This window comes from Canis lupus, chromosome 11 (assembly GCF_048164855.1).
Source record: "Canis lupus baileyi chromosome 11, mCanLup2.hap1, whole genome shotgun sequence".
In the NCBI taxonomy this organism is placed as follows: Eukaryota; Metazoa; Chordata; class Mammalia; order Carnivora; family Canidae; genus Canis; species Canis lupus.
This window is the reverse complement of record NC_132848.1, coordinates 11,078,303-11,095,581: the sequence shown is the minus strand read 5'-3', so window position 1 is coordinate 11,095,581 and position 17,279 is coordinate 11,078,303. Positions and strand designations below refer to the sequence as shown.

Sequence of the window (17,279 nt, the reverse complement as noted above, 5' to 3'; positions counted from 1 at the left end):
TACCAAAAATCTATCATATTCTTCAGGAATCTGTTCCCTCCTGGTAGATGGGCATATTCTGGGGTTTTATAGATTGAATACATTTTTTTTAAATACTATCAAAGAGAATGGAGCTGGACCAACTTCAAACATGAAATTGCCAGGGGAAAATATCCAGACAATCTGCATTTTACTTGATTTATAGTTAGGAAATTACTGATTTTTTTTTCTTCTCTTCGTTATTGCATATGGTCATCTTACTTTTAAACTACAAGAGTATCCATTCCTTTCTTTGCTTAGCCTCTAGGAATAAAAAATAGGTGAAAAACCAAGAGGATGAATTTGCACATTGCCGTGTGTATGATAAAATGGAAGCCACAAAATAAATTTACGTTTATAGTGTTCACTTACCAGGACTATCAACATGTTTTATACATTGATTTTTTTTCCATCTGTATTGTTTTAGAAATATGTAATTATCAAGTTTCCTTTATAGTGTTATTCATGCAACTAGGTAATACAGAAACTGTCTTTGGGGCAGCCCAGGTGGCTCAACGGTTTAGCACCGCCTTCAGCCTAGGGTCTGATCTTGGAGACCCGGGATCGAGTCCCACGTCAGGCTCCCTGCATAGAGCCTGCTTCTCCCTCTCCTGTGTCTCTGCCTCTCTCTCTCTCTCTCTGTCTCTAATAAATAAATAAAATATTTTTTAAAAATACAGAAAATGCCTTTAAATCTCCAGTTAAAATGGGACGTTGAGCTGTAGATGCACACGGGGACAGTCTGGTACTAAAGATTTGCTACAAGTGAACCTCAAAAATATTGCCACCATGGATGATAATCTCGCCAACTCCCTCATCAACTTCTTGCCCTCTGTGCATTCAGCCCTTCTCTCATTAAATCCTTGACTTAATACATTATCCTGTTTGCCTATTTTGTTGCTTCTCAGCAGCTACTAATAAACCCAAAGGACTTGATCTTTCAGAAAATTTTCACAACTGCAGTAATCACACTGGAATGCTTCACAGCAAAAGGAACATTTTGTCTGAAATTCCATTCAACACACATTTATCGAGCAACTGCCATGGGCTGGAAAGCCTGGGATACCCATTCATTCCTTGTTTTGTTTGAGCTTAGAGAGCGAATTAGACACAAACCCAGCTACCATGTAGGTCAAACTATGATTAATGTGAATAGGGTGAGGCAAAGCACTTAAGGATGAGGAAAGGAAAAACATTAACACTTAAACTGCAAACCATATCTTCTTGGGGATGATATTCAACACATTTAATAATCTGTATGGCTGGGCACTGGCCGGAGAGAAGGGACATTAGCTAAAGGTGGAGCATAGTCCTAAAAAGCCAGGCAGTAGCTCTTAAGTCATTGGATATGGGAAGGTCTGAGGGCTTCTGGGTGAAGTGGGTCAGGAATGGGGTAGCAAGGAGGCACTGGTTTGGGGAGGATAGGGGACTCATCTGAAGGGCGGCAGCCTTCACCAGCTGTTTTGAAACTATTTCAATATTTCACTCCTGGTGTGACCATTGTGGTACAAAGCAGCAGAAGATCAAACACAGCCACTCTATGAGCTAAGTATTAAGCAGAATTTAAAATGAAGAAAACACTTATTAGAGACGAGATAGAGGCACAGAGCTAGTAAAAGATAGAACTGAGTTTAACCTGCTTCTTCCTTGGTTCTAAAGCCCATTGTCTGTATTAGTAACAAATTCATATGGACAAGTCAAGAGAAGGAGGAGGAGGAGGAAGATGACCATGATAGTGATTTACAGAGAAAGTGCCTTTTGAGGAAAGCCTCTAAAATATCAAAAGATATCTTCTTATCATACATCCAAGAGTATGTGACGCCAGGTTAGTTTTTTTCATTCCTGGGAAGAATCTTATTACTGTTCTTTTCCTAGGTAGCCTTCTTTCCTTTCCTTTCTTCCCACATCTAACACTCCCTTTAGATAACAAGTCTTAATCTAGAGTTCAGATGAAGAGGGACCATGAAGGAGCTTCCAAAATCTTAGAACCCATTGTATTTGCATCTGTCATTGTGCATCTTTGTGGGAAGATGATCCCTAGTTTTCTTCAGGTCCTTAGAGGCCTCTGTATAACTCTATTACATTAGAGGAAACTCAATAATATCCCACAGATGGAAATTTTAGGCATTATGATGTCATGTAATGTAACATTCTGAAAATACAACATATCCGCTCGGATTTCAATGGACTGAAAAGTGAGTACCCTCTCTTTGGCACTACTTAGATATTGCTGTCAAATAGATGGTGTTTCCCCTTACACGTATCAATGAATACTCTTGAGCTTTTTAGAGAAATGAGAGACCACAGGACTCAGGCACCCAACCTTGGCAGACAATTCTGACGTGTTACCTGGGGCTGACGTTTGGAGATCCCAGGTCTGGCAATTCCAGCACACATGAGACAGTGGGGCTGGTGGCCTAGTGTAGTTAAGTTCAAGCTCAGATCCAAGCACTGGAGTTCAACCTTGGCTCTCACTTCCCTATTCTGTACCTTCGAACAAGTTAATCTCCAAGTGCCACCATATTCTTATCTTGAAAATGAGAGTACTCATAGCACCTATTTTTTATAGTTGCTATGGAGAGGAAGCGGTTGATACAAGGTGGGACTGACCACAAAGGCTCACGGCAGCTGAACTCTTGCACCAAGGTCAGTGCCAGAAGATTAGAGGATTCAATATCCCCCCCTCCCCGAATCTACTTCTTTCAGCACTCACTTCTTCTTGTTTCCTAGTTGGCCATAATTTCTGTGCCAGGATCCTCTATTCCTGTTTTCTTGTCTCCATACATGGCTTCCCTTGCCCCATCAATGGAGTGGGAACAGTTGTTAGGGAATAAAAACTGTGACATGATTCTGGAGGCTTGTCCTCTTTTAATGTAGAAAATAAAAATATCTCAACACTCCACAATTACTCATCCAATCCAGTAAAACTAAAACCAAAGGGAAGTAGCACCTCCATGTTATGCTTTTCCTGGCAAGGCTCATACTTCTAGTTCCCTATTTTGTTTCTAAAGTACAGCTTATATTTCAAGCCATGTCAATAAAACTGTTAATCAGTGAACATTGCTTGAGAGTTTAATATACGTAAGGCATAAAAGGGGATAAAAGCAGTTGCATTTGTAAAAAATAAATACACATGATGTGAAGATTGGCAAGGTTTCTGTATCATCACTCATTCCTATTTAACTGGAGTCTACCTTTTTTTGCGTTTAGAGTGTTTTGAAAGATGAATGGACATTGCAGCCCAGTTTGAGAAAGCCATGGCAAAGTCAGTTCAGAAACATCACTTTAGCGCTTCTGAACCTTCTCTTCCAGCAACTTTAGTCTTCAACAGCATCTCCTTTAATATTGATGGTTCCATCCAATATAAAGAAAAGTCTTATTTCTCTGCCTCTGAAGCCCTAGATGCTTACATTGACGATTTTTATTTAAGCTGTAAGCTGCCTGATATTAATGATACAAAGGTTAACCCGGATCAGAGCCCTCTCGAATTTCTTGCTAAACTAAACAGTGGTAAGCTTTCATTATTCTCTGAGTTCAATTTTCAATTATCTATAGAAAGCTGATGCTTTGAGAAGATCTATGATCTAAAAGACTTCTCTTTTTTTTTTTTTTTTTTTTTGGAAAATAATTGTCTTACATTCTGTGAATCTTTTTAGAATATTGTTATATAATTTTAAGTTCCAAAACTTTTTTAGCAATGGATCCCTTTGAATTGAGATTAATTACAGAAAACACCCCCCAGCCTTGATTTCAGAGTGGAAAAGCTCTGGCCTTGGCTATAAAGCCTTGGACTATGTGACTAAAAGTATTACAAAGGCACTTAAATTCTCCAAAATGAGAATAACAGTAGGAACACCTCGCAGGGTTATTGTGGGAACTAAATGTATGTGGAATGCTCTGTAAATTGTCATGGCTCTCGGGTCCTCAGGTTCTCTCTGTAGCACAATCAGCACTGTAATGGAGGGAGGTGACTTGAGGTCTGGTTCCCATTCTGCTAATGAGTTAAGATAAGAGAAAAGTCACTTACTCTCCCTGGGCTTTACTTTCTTTCTCAATAAGATCAGTAGACTGAAATTTATGAACTCTTATGATTTTAAAATTCTACGCTATGTAGATTACAGAAAAAAAATTGTTCAATGCCAGTGTTTCTCATTTAAAAAGTCTTATTTGTAGAAGCTGAAAAAAAAATACCACCATGAAAACAAAACTGGATAAAAATCTGCATTTGTGACTGATTGACCATGAAGCCCTTGGGGATATAACCTCCTCTGATAGTAACTTCTCTTATCTGTATGAGTAGGAATAATAATATACTAATAGTAAGGATGCCTATTCCTTCACTAAAAATGGGAAGCTATACATTACAAAAGTAAAGTGACCTGTATTGTCATGGATTTTGCATTGTTATGAGAACAACATTTGCCCTATTAACGTGGGCAAGGTTAGAGTACATCCAACAGCTTGTTATTTTTTCATAAGTGAAAAACATAAAGTGACATGAGAATTCGTGCAAACGTGACATAGTCCTACACAAGAGAAAACTATGATTCTTTAACCTAAGTCGTATTATAGAATATTTGACATGGTCTGGTCAATGGGCAAGCATCATACTGGGGATTGAGTGTGAAAGTGTGGTTCAAGTGTCTATATTATCCAAGCAATTGAAATGCAAAATATATTGTAACTGAGTCAGTAATATTGCTGGTTTTTCTGATGAGGATTTTCACCCTTTTTTTAAGGTTCAGTGCAGAAAGTCTTTCTGTGTCTGTTTTTCTCCTTGAATCCAGAGAAGAGACTGTATAAGTGCTACTTGTTAATGATTTGGAATGTGATACAGGCACTTGCTCTTTCCTGCATCCTTTTGGGTTGTTAACTCCCCCAGCAGTATTATTCTTGACACTTCTTTGTAGAGGGAAATAGAGGGTTTTCTTTTTTTTCTGATTATTAAAGTAGTTATGGCAATAGCATTTCAGAAAAGACATGAGAAAATGGAAATCAATTATAATCTCAATGGAGAAAACTGTCAATAGTTCTATATATAAACCTCCCCCTTTTTCGAAACAAATACGTATGATAGAATCGTACTATCCATTCTGTTCCATAATCTTATTTATTCACTTGTCAATAAGTTGAGAATATCTTTTCATATCATTAAAATAGTTCTGATCTTTACATTAAATGGTTCTATGGGACTTCATTGTCTCTGTCGGGCATTTTAGTTGTCACTAATATCCATTCAAAATGTTGCAATTGCCACCATTGTACATACATGTTTAGGTAGCCGTCCAGTTACTTCCTTAGGATAAGTTCCTAGGCATGGGGCTTCTGGATCAAACAACATGCACATTTTTAAGGGTTTGAGTTATACTACTCAACTGTCTTCCAGAAAGGACATAGCAATTTTATATTCTCTCCAAGGGAGGGGAAGCACCCTTTTTTCCCTATAATCTCACCATCCAGGAATATTATCTTCTTACATCCTTGCCAATCTGCTGGGTAAAAATTGGTATCTGTGTTTACTGATCATTTGCTTTTCTTCTTTTGTGACCTGCTTAGCATTGGCTTTTACCTGCTTTTATTTTGTACATTTAAATCTTTATTTCACCTAGAATTTATTCTGGTGTTAGGTACGGTTAACGTTTAATTGTTTTGTAAAACAATCCCACTTGCCACTTTATCATGAGCTGAATTCCAATATATATTTAGGTTTATGTCATGAGTCTTTGTTCTCATCACCTGTCTGCACCATTTCTGTACCATCACCACTCTATTCTAATGACAGTAGTTTTCCAGTGAATTTAACATCTTGGCTAGGACAGAGGATGGAGAGCTGAGGAGTCATGTCTATTCCCATTCACTTACTCTTCCAAACAGACTTTAAAATTACTCTAAAAAAATACAATAAAATAAAATAACTCTAAACAATCTCCAAATGTTGTTGATCTTTGGATTACTTAGATTCCTCCCTGCCCTCCTGGGCCCTGCATGGTCCCCTCCATCCTGCAGCTAGAGGGATCTTTATTAAGCACAAATCTGCTTCGGTCATTTGTGTGTTGCAGGTTCCATTCTACTAGCCTAAAAATAAGATTTAAAGTCCCTATTATGTTCTGAAGGCTAGTGATGGTTTGGCTCCTACGTACCAACGTAGCTTCAGTTTCTCCTCTGCTGCTACTGTGCATGTGCACATATGTGTGCCCTCCCAGTGGGGCTCTTGTTCCCAGTTGTCTGGAGCTGCTTCTAGCCCATGGAGTGTGCATGTTGCCTCTCTACTTTTCATATGTTATTTCCTCAACTTGGGGTTCTTTCCTCCCCATCCCCTTTTTTTTCCTGATAAACTCTTCTTTTGGCCTCAATTTAGATGTCACTTCCCTCCCTCTTCCCACAAAGTCCAGGTTAGTTGCTCCTGTTGTGTCTTCCCTTAGCACCTGGAAAGTTCCCTAGGATGGCAGTTAACACTGTATTGTAAGAACCTGCTCACTAGTTTGTTCTCTCACTGGATTGATGGGGCCACCTAAGTCTATGTCTTATTTACCATTGTAATTACCCTTGTAACTTGGCACTGAGGGTCACAGTCCATTCTTATTGAGGAATGAAGCAGTGAATGAAGCATTGCTGCTATGGTCATGTTGTGTGTGCCTAGGACTCTTTTTGTTTTCATTCTGGGCTACTCATTCAATTGACAGCATGTCTGTTAGAGAAACTATTGTCCTCCTCTGCATCTTTTTTTTATTATGATTATGATTAACTTGCCCAGAAAGAGTAGTGATCCTTATTTCCCTTATTCACTGGACCAAAATGAGCATGTTCCACACAGTGCCAGGGTTGATAACACCAAGAACCTTACAAGATACATCCACAGTGAAAGAGAGAGAGAGAGAGAGAGAGAGAGAGAGAGAGAGAGAGGATGGCTCATAATGGCAACACCCTTGGGGATCCTTTCACTTCTTTACAAAATTGTTCAACTGATGATTTCTTTGGGTCAACTTCTCAGATACCTATGTCCACTGCTTCTTCACTTGATTGGAGTCATTTAGGCTTATCACTCAGACTCAGTCTCGTGCTACACGGTTTTTGCAGAGCCCGCAGCAGCTGTTGCTCCTGAGCATTGGTAGCATCTGCAGAGAGAGAGCTTTGCACTCACTACAGGGAGCTGCCTCTGTCTGTTTCTCTGTGCTCTATGGTCAGCTGTACTTATCTAAAATGAGGGAAATGTGAGTCTACGTACTGTGTGTTCTTATTCTTGGCCCCCTCCGGGATATCTTAGGTATTGCACTAAAATTTGAAGGTTGCTTTAAAGAAAGTTATTCATACTCTACATTGGATTTTTTTTCACTAGCTCACTATAATGTTCTTCAGTTCTTGTTCTGTAAGGAGCTTTTCCCCCCACTGGGGTTCACAAACTATTTCCAAGACACTATTTTGTCTGTTTTTGCCTTGAAATACAAGTGATTTTTCTTGGCATGGAAAATGTGCTTTGGGAGAACCAGAGAGGAGATTCTCTTGAAAGATTATGGCAAAACCCTGTATGGCTTTTACTTGAAACATTAATCCCTTGAATGCTCCTCTTTTCGTTTTTATGCTCATATGTGGAGAAAATGATCCAGCAATGCTGTAACAGCCTATTTTGTGGTTGAGAGAGTTGTTCTTCTTTTACAATAATGAAAAATCATAACTATTGATTTGGAGGTGGACTGATCTGGAAACCAAAGTAGAGTTTCAATGGACCCGAGAAAGAAAGAATTCATATTTATACCACTGCCCAAAGCAACTTTGAGAGACATTATCTGAGACTTCTCTCCTACCTTGTGTGCCTTTGGGTGCATTTCGCCATGTTTTCTATTTGTAGTTTTTCAGGTAGAGAAATAAGAAATCTGTTTTTTAAGTCATCTTGTTATTCTAAGGGGGACAAATTTCTCTTTCAATCTATGCCTGTCTGGTGTTGTAATTAGTGAACAACATGCAATTCTCTAGTGCCAGGTATGTGCTAAGTAACATGTTTATAATTAGGAGTATAGAATCATGCACAGTCTCTGTACTGAATAACCATGGTTCCCTACCTTCAATGACTTCATAGTTTGCAAATAAATGTAACACCAATGATTGTAGTACAGTGTGATATAGTATAATTGCTAAGATGAGACTATGGCATGAGATCTGGGAGTAAAAGGATGGATACTTAAAGCAGGTTGGAGGATTTGAGAAGGCTCCCAGAAAAAATGACCCTTCAATTAAATTTTGAAGGCCAAGTTAGAAGATAGCAGACCAAAAGGAAGAAAAAGGAGAGCATTCTAGAAAGAGGCATGGACATGTGGAAAGGCTCATCATGCATTCAAGATGTTACCAGTAGCCAAGTTGGATAGAAAGAAGAGTATCGTTTTAATCCTATTTCCTTCAAGTTTGTCTCAACTTCAATTTTCATTCTAGTAGAATAACTGTGCTTGGACTAAATTCATCCAGCTCCTTATGTGTCTCGAGAAAATAGGTTTCACTCATTCTCACGTGTGGCAGTATTTAATAGAAACATAGCAACGAGGGCATTTGATGCAGATGTTTTCTACAACTTTTGCCTTTGAAATCTTTTCATACTAGAAAATGGAAACTTTGTAAATGAAATAAGAGTTTGACCACAGTTCCGGTCGATATTTTATGCTGGAGTATTTATCAGTCTTTTCTATGGCTCTTTCTAACTCCTGGAACAATGAATGTCTTCCCAACCGAGCTGCCTGGAAGACTCATTCCCCATGTACTGTCCAATCCCTGTGGGTCCCCCTCCGTGTGATCTCCACTCCTGTTGCTACACTGTGATCGGTCCCTTGACACTGGTGGCCTACCCTACCAATCTGTCTGAACATTGTGTATTTCGTGCTAGCTGATTTCACTGGCACCATTTCCTTATCCTGCAAAACCCTCACTCCCCAGCACACATACCTTCTTCCTACATCCTGCTCACCCTTCAAAACCCACCTTAAACTCAGGCCTCTGCCAGAAGATCTTCCTAATCTTTTTCTGCCAAGATGCCTTTGCCTCTGGGCTCCTACCCCCACCCATGGCACCTGAGTATACTTAATAGTAATATGCTGGGATGCCTGGGTGGCTCAGTGGTTGAGTATCTGCCTTTGGCTCAGGGCGTGATCCTGGGGTTCCTGGGATCGAGTCCCACAGGCTCCCTGCATGGAGTCTGCTTCTCCCTCTGCCTATGTCTCTGCCCCTCTCTCTCTGTCTTTTATGAATTAATAAATAAAATCTTTAAAAAAAATAGTAATATGCTGTGCTATTAATATAGCATAATAGTAACACTTAACGTTTATTAGTATTTGTGATGCATACATACGTGTGTATGCATATTTGCTGCTAATAGTAGTGCCAATATTTATTAAGCTCTTGTTATCTATCAGGAACTATTAAATACTTTATAGGCATTACATTATTTAATTCTCAAAACCATACTGTGGATATTATCCTCCTTTTACGACAATACTAAGACACAGAGAGGTTATGTAAGATGCCCAAGGGCACAGAGCTGGAGCTTTCACCTCTGGATTTATACCCAGGGACGCTCGTTCCAAAGTTCCCACTCTGGGCCAACACAGTACCACACTCACTTTACGTGTGCCATAAATAAAACTGTGAGATATCAAGCTGAGACAAAAAAGAAAAAAGAAAAAAAAATCTTAAGCCTCATCTTAAACACAATGATCTGAATTTTAAAGAAGGGTCAAAACTGACAAACTTGGTTTCATATTTTATATCCATGGTTCCTCTTAGTAACTAATTAATGAGCAGGAATATAGCCAAAAACATAGGACAAGCCTTTAAATAGGAGGGAGAAGAGAAGCGTCTGGCTGATTAGTTCTTGACTTATATTTACTGTCATTTTTTTGCTAATTATTTTTTATTGTAGTTGACTTACAATGTTCTATTAGTTTCAGGTACATGATGATCTAACAATTCTTTATTTTACACAGTGCTCTACAGGGTGAGTCTAGTTGCCATCTCGGACACCATACAAAGCTATTACAACACTATTGACTATATTCCCTACGGTGTGCATTTCATCCTATGGCTTATTTATAACTGGAAGTTTGTACCTCTTAATCCTCTTCACCTATTTGCTGTCATTTTGAAAAACTATTTTTAAGACAGTCATAAAGAAATAATATAGTGCCCAAAGTACCATACTTTGAGTAAGAACTAGGTCTGCATTCCAACACTCTCACTTACCCGCACTGTAACCCTGGGAAAATTCTTTAATCTCTTTCTCTCTCTGTCTCTCTCTTAATTTATAAAATGGGAAAAGAAATTCCTATCAAGGAGGATATATTAAGGATTAAATAAAATGGTAAATGTGAATACACACCTAAAACAGTTCTATGTCACATTGTCAGTGCCCCCAGAATAATCTATCTACCCTGGTGGGATAAAATGTAAAATATAGCATTTCTTAGTGGTGTCAACATTCTTTTTTTTTTTAATTCTTTGCACTTATTCTTCTCATTCTTCTAACACTTCACTCCTACCTCCAGCCATAACAAAAACAAAAGCAAAACACCAGACAATGACATTCTCACCTGGAAGGGGGAAAGTTGCTTTTGACGATTGGTGGCTTTAGCCTATGGCATATCTCTAAGTGGCCCTTGAACTTTACATATATGATGTGGAATCTTGATTGACAACATACAGAAGACTGTATGTGCTGTTCACAGTCCATTAGATTGTGCTGCACTTCTGGTAAAATTGTGATTTATGCAGCCAACTCTTCTAGCAGTTCAAGTAATTTATTAAATCAGAATTTTGCTTGCTTTGTTATCTGTCCAAGCTATGCCCTGAAACTTGAAGTTTTATACTCTATTTATTTATGACCTTCCATTTCTCTCTCTCTTGCATTATCATATGATAGACACTTGTGCCGGGAAGTTGTCTAATGAGCCTAAGCAAGACCAGCAGGGCTGTGAGATCAGTAGAGGATTCTGTGGTCTTAATGGAAAATTGGGTCCCAGGATGCTCAGTTTTTTAATGGATAAAATGAAAAGCTGAGATCTTTAAATTGAGCACAATTACTTTCTTTAACTCTTTATCATCTTTTGTAAATTAAGGGGGAAAAAAAGCATAAGAACCTAGCAAGGGAAGAGATATAAAATTACTACCAAAATTTTTGGACCAACATGGATCAAAGGTAGTTAAGCTATATACCTTTGGTATTATATATTGCCATTAATCCCATTTATTTAAATGTTTTTTTGAAAGATTTTATGTATCTATTTGTGAGAGAGAAAGAGAGATCACAAGCAGGGAAAGGGATAAGCATACTCCCCACTCAGCAGGGAGCTCAACCCAGGGCTTGATCCCAGGACCCTGAGATCATGACCTGAGCTGAAGTCAAATGCTTAACTTACTGAGCCACCAGAGTGCCCCTCATTTATTTAATTGTTAATAAATATTCTATATATGTAAAATAAAGAGTATGCAGAAGGGATATACATGTTTTCAGGAATAGTAAGGCATCCACATGCCTACCACTCATCAATATAGAATATTTGATGACCAAGTGAAGCCCCACTCCCCTCAAGGATGTCATTGTTCTTTATCTCCCCAGAGGTAATACCATCCTGTGTTTTTCAGTTTATTTATTCAGCTGTTTTTCTTTGTAGTTTCTATTCTCTTCTCAATGTATATTTTGGTGGTTTGCAGATTTTGCTAATGCAGAAGCTGTCTCAGTTAACTTCCATGTACTTAGTCTTCTGTTGCACGTGTGCTAGAGTTTCTCTGGAATGCACACCATGCAGAGGAGTTGCTGGGTTCTGAGCGTGCACTTCTTCAGGCTGGCTAGACCAGCCCAGACTGTCCTCACACACATTCCTGTCAGCAGCATGTGAGCTCCCATTTCTCCACTATTGCTTGGTCCTGCTTGGGCTTCCACGCCATTCTGGGTAACCTAAACAACAGAAATGCATTGTCTCACTGTTCCGGAGAATGTAAAGTCCATGCTCAGGGTTCGGCTTCTGGAGAATGCTCTTTTCCTGGCTTGTAATGGGCTAGTCCTTAATAATGGAGACGGAGGGAGCAAGCTCTCTGGGCATCTCTTCCTTTTTGTAAGTTTGATTGGATCAGGACTCTACCCTTACAACCTCATTTAACTTTAACTTGTCTCCCATACAATCACATGGTGGTTGGGGGGTGGGGGGGAGGGTGGTTAGATACATTTTATTGTCAGAAGTTTGGGGGGGTTGTTTTATTTTGTGTTTTGTCAATTAGTGGATATAAATATCTCATTGTGGTTAATTTTTCTATTGTGGGAAACCATATATAACATAAAATTTACCATTTTAGCCATTTTAAGTGTATGGCATATCGATACTAAGTATGTTCTTATCCTTATGTAACCCATCACCGTAATCCATTCCCAGATTTCATCTCCCCAAAATGAAACTTCATACCCATTAAACATTGCCTCTTCATCCTTACTTCCTGCCAGCCCCTGGCAACCACCATTCTGCTTTCTGTCTCTGTGAATGTAACCACTCTTTGGACCTCATGGAAGGGAAACCATACAGTATTTGTCTTTTCATGCCTGGCTTATTTCACCTAACATAAATGCCTTTAAGTTTTATCCATGTTATAGCATCTGTCATAACTTTGGATAACATTCCCCTCTAAGTATTCCACTTGTAAACAAAACACATTTTGTTTATCCGCTCGTTTGTTGATGGATACTTGGGTGGCTGCCACCTTTGGGCTATTGTGAATAATACATTGAACATGGATTTACAAATAAGCATACAAATATTGGTGTACTGTTTGAGTCCCTGCATTCAGTTATTTTGAGTATATATCACTGTGGTTTTTAATTTTTATTTCCCTGATTACTAAAGAGGTTGAATATTGATCTATTTTTATTGGTCATTATTGGCCATTAGTAGCCATTTGTGTTTGCTTTTCTTTAAAATAGACATGTGTATCTTTTATCATTTTTTTAATCTAATGAGTAATTGGGATTTATTTTCCTTTTTGGTTTTTAGGACTTATTTGTGGATACTAATCTTGTGCTGGTTATGTGTGTGGCAATTTTCTTCTCTTCATACAGAGAAACTTATATACGGTTTCTTTAGGGTGGACTTTTGTTGAATTGGAAGCCCCTAATGTCAATGTAGCAGAATTTATTACTTTCTCCTTTTATGACTTCTTAACTTACTTAGAGATTTAACTTCTAAAATTGTAGTTAAAGCAAACATGGATATTTTAGGAAATAAAATGTAAGCGACAGGGAAATGTTTACTGTTAAATGTGAAACCTCATTTATAGGTATTTATTAAGTCCTACTATATGATACCCTTAAGAGGCCACAAATTCTTTGCCTTCATGGAGCCTATATTCTTTGGGGCAGAAAGGCAATAGTCAAAAGAATATATAATACATGCCAGGCTGTTGTAAATGCTATGAGGAAAGCCTGAAATTGTTGTCATTGAGATTAGAGAACCATCCCACCTGTGTGAGCTGTGAAAAGCACGGGAAAAAGAGTACCATGGCAGCCCATACACACGGCTTCTGGTCCTGGCTCTTTTCACTGTAAATTGAGTGAAACTTCTTTGTCAATTAAATGCACGGATGGAATCAGATAATCCTTTCACCTGGAAAAATTCCCTAGGATTCTGGAATTCTAAAAGGTTTTTGCTTTATTAAACCTCCTTGGGAAAAACTGTTTAGAAGGAAATATGACAAGTTCAAATTTTTCTAAAGCTAAAAGAATGTAGTTCATTTCCAATCCTGATTCTTAACTTTATGTCCCAGGCAGAGTAATTTTTCATCATTTCCAATAAAACCAATATGAGATTCCAGCTGAAGCACTGTAAGTGCAGAGCCATTTGTAAAGGGATTTCCCCATAATTAAGACAACTCTGCAGAGGAGGCTCTAAGAGCAAGGCTTTCATGATCGGCTGCAAAAAGTAAAGCACTAAAATTGCTAAGTAATACTATAGATTTCAAAATTTATATGTATCTTTGGAGCTAGTCCCATAAAAGAAATGATTATTTAACAGTCTAAATTCTCAAAAATGGTTTTCCTAGTGAAAAGAAACCGTAACACGTCCCGCTGTACTTTTTTATCTGTGGACATTAAAATGTAAATTTCACTTGGGCGCTGGTGGAAAATCTTTTCATGGAATGAATGCTAAATTAAGTGTGACAGGTGATTGTGATTAATCACTTCTTATTACCAGGAACGGAAGAAATGAAGCCTTTGTTGCCTAATGAAATATAACACAACGCAAAAGGAAAATGCAAAGATGGAACATTTTTGAAGGGAAATCTAAACCGTTTCATGTCTCTTTGAAAGCATGTGAACCTCATGCACATGAATCTTCCCATTTATCTGAGGCTTGCCCTAGACTCTGACTCTCTTGAACTTGAAGGTTCAGAGTTCCTTCAAGATCATACTCTCAAGTGTGCTTACAATATGTTATTTCACTGCCATGGGCACCTTCAGCTTAGGACTTTGCCAATAAAGATGGATAAAGCCAGAGCTGCTTAGGGTGTGACCAGACATCACAAGCACAGTGGCCAATAGCACGGCCTCCAGAACACAACTTCCCTCATTCTGATTCTAGTTCTGGGTCACTTATAGCTAAGAAACCTTGGGCACGTTATTTAACTTAAGGTAATGAATACTCTGTAATTTGGGGATAGTGGTAATTTAATGTCCTTCCTGAAAGCTGTGGTCATCTTTAGGTATTCAAAAGTTATAAAAACACCCAGTTCCCTCTTTTTCCACTTTCTCCTTTTTGATTCTTGACATTTGAGATGGAGTCTTCACTTATATAGAGTCATCTTAAAAATTACAGACATTGTTGGGCGCCCAGCTGGTTCACTTGGTAGAGCATGCGACTCTTGATCTTGGAGTCATGAGTTCAAGCCCCATGTTGTGCCTAGAGCTTACTTTAAAAAAAAAAATTAGAGACATTCTTATATCTGCTAGAGAGACAGATTTCTTATCCTACCCTTTACCATCCCTTGAGCAAGTCACTTGCCCTCCCTGAGCTTTACCTTTTCTTATTTGTTAAATGGAATTGATACCAATTCACAAGGATTATAGGCTTCCCGTAAACTCCGAGTGTTACACTTGATCAATATATAATGATTCAGAGCAGGGATTTGTACATTTATCTTAAACAATGGTTTTAAACCTTGGATTCAAGTATGGGTTTCTAGGATTCTGGAAATAATTACATGTGTGTTTGTCTGTCTGCCTTTTGGGACCAGCCCTTGGCACATATTCAGTGTTAATACATGTTCATTCCATTTTTGATGTAGTTCTGTGACCTTAAGGCTCTTTGTGACAGTCTTCTGCTTAGATATAAATTTTGTATCACCGAATCACATGCTGGGACTACCATTCTCTAATTTGTCAACCATCTCCCATAATTGTGACAAGGATAGTATCATTCGCCCTTTTCCCTTTGTTACATGGAAAGTCAGATGACCACAGTGGATGGCATTATATTAAGAGAAAAAGTAGGGATCCCTGGGTGGCGCAGCGGTTTGGCGCCTGCCTTTGGCCCAGGGCGCGATCCTGGAGACCTGGGATCGAATCCCACGTCGGGCTCCCGGTGCATGGAGCCTGCTTCTCCCTCTGCCTGTGTCTCTGCCTCTCTCTCTCTCTCTGTGTGACTATCATAAATAAATAAATTAATTAATTAAAAAAAAAGAGAAAAAGTAAAATCTTCTTCCTAATGCTTTACTAAATGCAAAAAAAAAAAATTTACAACAAAAACAGTATTGCACTACATAGGTCTTTAGCATTGCAAAAAAAAAAAGGTTGAGGATAAGTAGTGTTGTTTTTTCCTTGTAAGTTTTCATGTTCTATTGGAATAGCACATTTAATATCCCTTTTATCCAAACAGTAAACAAAGCCAATGAACAAATACTTATTAAGCCCTAGGATGTACAAGATACTGTGTGGGGAACAAAAAATGAATAAAAAATAGCCCCACCTCCAGTGATTTTCCTATCAAGCCCATGACCAAGGACATAGAGTTTTTCCAATTATCTTACTATCACTACAGTAATAGAAAATTTTGCTTTCCTTATCTGCTATTCCCAATTATCATAATAAATGAAGCCAACATATATGGAAATTTGGTTTAGCTGGAATGTTTTCTGGCCTTTTTTTCTCTAGATGGCAATCCCAGTAAAATCCTAAGGATAGACATTTCTCCTTCAATAGTGACTTTAATCTATTGGAGAACATCTTTTACTGCATTAGAAGTGTGATGAGATGCAGAAGCAGACATGCTGTGTGATTCATAAAATGTTACTGACCTGTCCTAAAAGTCTCTGCTCCCTGCCCTCAGGGGCTTTGTAGTCCAATGTTAGAACAATTAAATCTTGAACATATAGCCTGAAAAGATGCGGGAAGGCATCCTCTATTTTAAGATGTTTTCAACTAATTTCTCTAAGCCTTACTTTTCTCACTTGTCAAATGAGATACATTCTTTCACTCAAAAATGTCTTTTTTTGCACAAATTGAGCTCTAAAGTCCACAGTTTTCTGCATCACAAGAGTTTAAGCACCTTGACGGCAGAAAGAAGAAGAAAACAAATCCAGGGAGGCTCTGAGCTGGTATTTGAAGATAAGAATTCTGGAATTTTTTTTTTTACATCTTCTTCAGAACCAAAAAAAAGGACCTTATACAGTGTAGTTGCCAAACACAAAAGCAGAAAAGGTTCCTGAAAGCCCCAAAGCCATGACCTGTGTTAGAGTGACCACCAGAGCCTCGAGATTTTTCAGGGGTAAAAAAAAATCCCTTTTTTAAAGTCAAAATGAAGCTTGTGTTATTTGAAACTAGGATCTTGAAATGTTCTTTCCATACAGAATGTCAACAGGGAAATATAAAAGATGAATGGTTTAGCATGCTTTCAAATGAAGGTTCTGTGTATATTTAAATAATTCACTGCCTCATGGAGAAGGTAAATATCTCTGGATAAAAATATGTCCAGTGTGCAATTTAACATGCTTTTAAGGATGGTGTCCTTTATAAACTAGTTGCTTTTTATTTTTATAAAGTAGTGTATTTTAGTATATTGTTTTAGAGTCAGTTTAATAATTAACCTAGTCCTTTTCCAAATGCTTTTACATTGTAGAAATTGACTTCCAGAAATTGACTTTTATATAAAAATCACATTTGAATGTTCACTTGAGTTGCAGCTTTAAAGCAAATATTATGACTCAAGATTATAATTAGAGGGTTTAGAGATCTACCTACCAGTCAT

At 38.1% G+C, this 17,279-nt stretch overlaps 1 protein-coding gene across 18 annotated transcripts in view; it reads left to right on the top strand.

The window, feature by feature from the left end:
• Positions 1-17,279, top strand: part of GRIP1 (glutamate receptor interacting protein 1) — a 658,587-nt gene that overhangs the window by 427,460 nt on the left and 213,848 nt on the right. For 5 of the 18 annotated variants that reach the window (XM_072843157.1, XM_072843155.1, XM_072843167.1 and 2 more), the window contains exons 1-3: positions 2,162-2,213; positions 2,588-2,664; positions 3,229-3,528. The exons of 3 other annotated variants lie outside the window; for them this stretch is intronic. In XM_072843157.1, the coding sequence (XP_072699258.1) occupies positions 3,246-3,528 (283 nt within the window). In that variant the 5' untranslated portion in view covers positions 2,162-2,213; positions 2,588-2,664; positions 3,229-3,245. Of the gene's footprint in view, positions 1-2,161; positions 2,214-2,587; positions 2,665-3,228; positions 3,529-11,974; positions 12,108-17,279 lie in introns of those variants that run through there. 10 more of the 18 variants (XM_072843162.1, XM_072843161.1, XM_072843163.1 and 7 more) reach the window with 6 other exon arrangements.